Here is a 3,004-nt window from a genome sequence, read left to right on the forward strand (position 1 = left end):
GACAATCTGGGCTCCCACGCCCTTAGCAACAGGAAAGCTAAGTCTAATAAAAATGTAACCGACCACCCGAGCCCCCGCATCCTGAGATACCAAGAATTATTATTATTATTATAATTTTTTTTTTATTTTTTTTTATTTTTTTTTATTTTTTGCAAGGAAGGTATCTCCATTTTTATTCATCCATTAAGGGAACAAAAAATGGAGTAAACTTACAAAAACTATCCTCTAAAAGCCTAATACAAGGCTCAAAATCACATCCAACTAGGAATATACTCTACTAGGTCACCCGACCTGCTACCCTGGCCATGAGCAATCAGTCGAATGCCAACAATATACTTAATAGATTGAAGAAGGATGCTAACAGGCCGTTCCTGTCCTTTAAAAATCCGCAGATTCCTTTCTTGCCAAATCTGATTGATTGCCACTGTAAGACTTGACACATACCAACTATATTTCCAATGCCTTCTATGTCTCCGACTTTGGCTCCATCTAATCTCCCTATGTAAATCCATAGCAGGTCTCTTAATAGACATCCAACTCAACAGAGCTTCCCACAGCAGCTTAGAGTAAGGACAGTGAAAGAATAAATGGGAATGGGTTTCAGAATTACTTTTACAGAAAGAGCATCTATTAATCAAAACCAATCCCTTCCTAATGATATTGTCAGACGTTGCCAGTTTCAATTCAGCAGCAAGGGAAGCTGTAACCCGGTGTGCAGGGATAATGATAAGGTGAGTGAGAGCTTTAGCCCAGGTATAAAGAGTACCAGGAGCTCGCAACCCATCATAAGCAGTGGCTAGATTAAGCTTGCCATGCTGCACACAACTGTGAAGAAAAGCTTGCGCAGCATTTAGATTCCCAAATTTTTGAAGACAAAAGTCTCTAATCGCGAACACTTCGAAGCTTTGGAAAATCTATCGCCAGATCGCAGACCAGATATTGCTACCATTCAGAGCATAGACTCTATGCCAACGTGCCCAGAGACCATCAGAATGCTCAATTCGCCAAAGCCAACGGAGAAGCAAGGCTCTATTCCAAGAGAGAAGCACTTTAATACCAAAACCACCCTCAGGCCAGGGAAGACAGATGGATTTCCAACTCTTCATAGTCATGTGCCTGCAACCATTGGTAACTTGCCAAAAGAAATTTTTACTCAATCTATTAAGTAGTTTGAGTACCCCCTTAGGCAATAAAATGGTAGAGCACCAATAAGTTTGCAATCCCATCAGAACTGAGTTAATCAACTGCAAACGCCCAACATAACTCAGAAAAGAGGTTGTCCAATGATGAATAGCACCCTGAACCTTAGTAAGAAGTGGTCCAAAGCATGGTTGTCAGAATCGCGATTCGATCCAACGATTCTACGATTTTACGATCCAAAAATGCTTGACCGATTCTGGATCCTACGATTCTATCATAGTTGTAGAATCTTATGATCCTATTAATTTGAAAATTTCTAGAGATGGGATCATAATACGATCTTACGATTTTACGATCCTACGATCCGATTCCATAATAAAAAAATAATATATATTTTTATATAATGACACGGTAAAACCCAAATTTCGTGTAAGTTGTTCATACAATGATACTAAAATCATTAATTACCAATATTTTATGAATAAATATTAATAAATAAGTGTTTTGATTTTCAATTATATGTTTTTACCAAATAAAAAATCATATTTAGTGAGTTTGTAGAATCTTGCGATTTTACGATCCAATTCTACCGATTCGATCCTACCCTCCCCATCGATCCAAAGTAGAATCTCGATCCTGACAACATTGGTCCAAAGTGTTCAAGACAAAGCCTAGACACATTAAGGGGGACCCCTAAGTATCTAAAGGGAAAAGTACTATGGGAAAAGCTGGTGAACTGTAAAATAGCAGACTAAACAACAGGGTGCACACCTCCAAAATAGATGGAAGTCTTATCAGGATTTGCAATGAGTCCAGAAAGCCTGCCAAATTTATCAAGGACCTGGACAGCAGCTGCTACAGAAGGAACATCTCTCCGTGTAAAAATCATTAAATCATCAGCAAAGATGAGGTGGGTGAGGTTCAACTGAGTGCATTTTGGGTGATAAGAAACATTAGGCTGCTTGCAAATAACTCTTAAGTACCTAGAGAGCACTTCCATACTCAAGACGAAGAGATAGGGAGAAAGAGGGTCTCCCTGCCTCACACCACTCTTCCCTTTGAAAAACCCATGACTAGTCCCATTAACTTTTATGGAAAACCAGGAACCAGTAGTGCAAGTCATTATCCATCTGATGAAGATTTCAGGGAAATGGAAAGCTTTCAACATGTTTTCAATAAAACTCCATTGCAGAGTATCAAATGCTTTACGAATATCCACCTTCATAAGACAACGAGGAGTGAGGTATTTCCTGCCATATCCTTTGACCAAGGCTTGAGAAAGCATCACATTTTCAAAAATATCTCTCCCCTTAATAAAAACAGCCTGCTCTCCACCTATGAGATCAGGGAGAAAAGGTTGCATTCTTTTTGCCAGGATTTTACTGATTACCTTGTATACAGTGGAGCAACAAGAAATTGGCTTATAATCAAGAACACTATCAGCTACTTTCTTCTTAGGGATAAGGGAGATGATGGTAGAATTTGCCTGCTTAGAGAGCTTCCCAGTTTTAAAGAAACTGTCAATTGCCCTACAGAAATCCCCTTCAATAATTGGCCAAGAATGTTTAAAGAACTCAGCTGAAAAACCATCTGGCCCAGGACTTTTATCAGAACCAATACTGAATAAAGCTTCTTTGATTTCAATCTGTGACACAGGCCCCTGCAAGGCATGCCAATCCTCAGTAGAGATAGTACTTCCTTGAGCAATATAATCCTGATCAAGATCCTCAACAGGGATAGCTTGTCCTAAGAGAGTGGAATAGTAATCCACAAAAGCAGAAGCAACATCTTCAGGGCCAGATTTAAGAATACCATTCTTATCTTTAATTGAACCAATCAGTTGCTGAGCTTTCCTTTCAGCAAT

General features: G+C 39.1%; 1 protein-coding gene across 1 annotated transcript; it reads right to left on the bottom strand.

Annotated features, from left to right (window-relative positions):
• Positions 1 to 251: 251 nt before the first annotated feature.
• Positions 252 to 1,106, bottom strand: LOC141618614 (uncharacterized). Its single transcript, XM_074435710.1, has 2 exons — positions 934 to 1,106; positions 252 to 825 (listed from the first exon to the last, which is right to left on the bottom strand). Exons 1-2 carry the CDS (start codon positions 1,104 to 1,106, stop codon positions 252 to 254), a joined length of 747 nt encoding a protein of 248 aa, XP_074291811.1.
• Positions 1,107 to 3,004: the final 1,898 nt, after the last annotated feature.

Source organism: Silene latifolia, chromosome X (assembly GCF_048544455.1).
Source record: "Silene latifolia isolate original U9 population chromosome X, ASM4854445v1, whole genome shotgun sequence".
Classification (NCBI taxonomy): Eukaryota; Viridiplantae; Streptophyta; class Magnoliopsida; order Caryophyllales; family Caryophyllaceae; genus Silene; species Silene latifolia.

Bases quoted from the DNA above. Each gene is read 5' to 3' on its own strand.
- LOC141618614 (XM_074435710.1), bottom strand. From the start codon at position 1,106: ATGAAGAGTTGGAAATCCATCTGTCTTCCCTGGCCTGAGGGTGGTTTT. The intron at 826-933 runs GTCTGCGATCTG...TTTTCTTCACAG, and splicing joins CTGAATGGTAGCAATATCTG to TTGTGTGCAGCATGGCAAGC.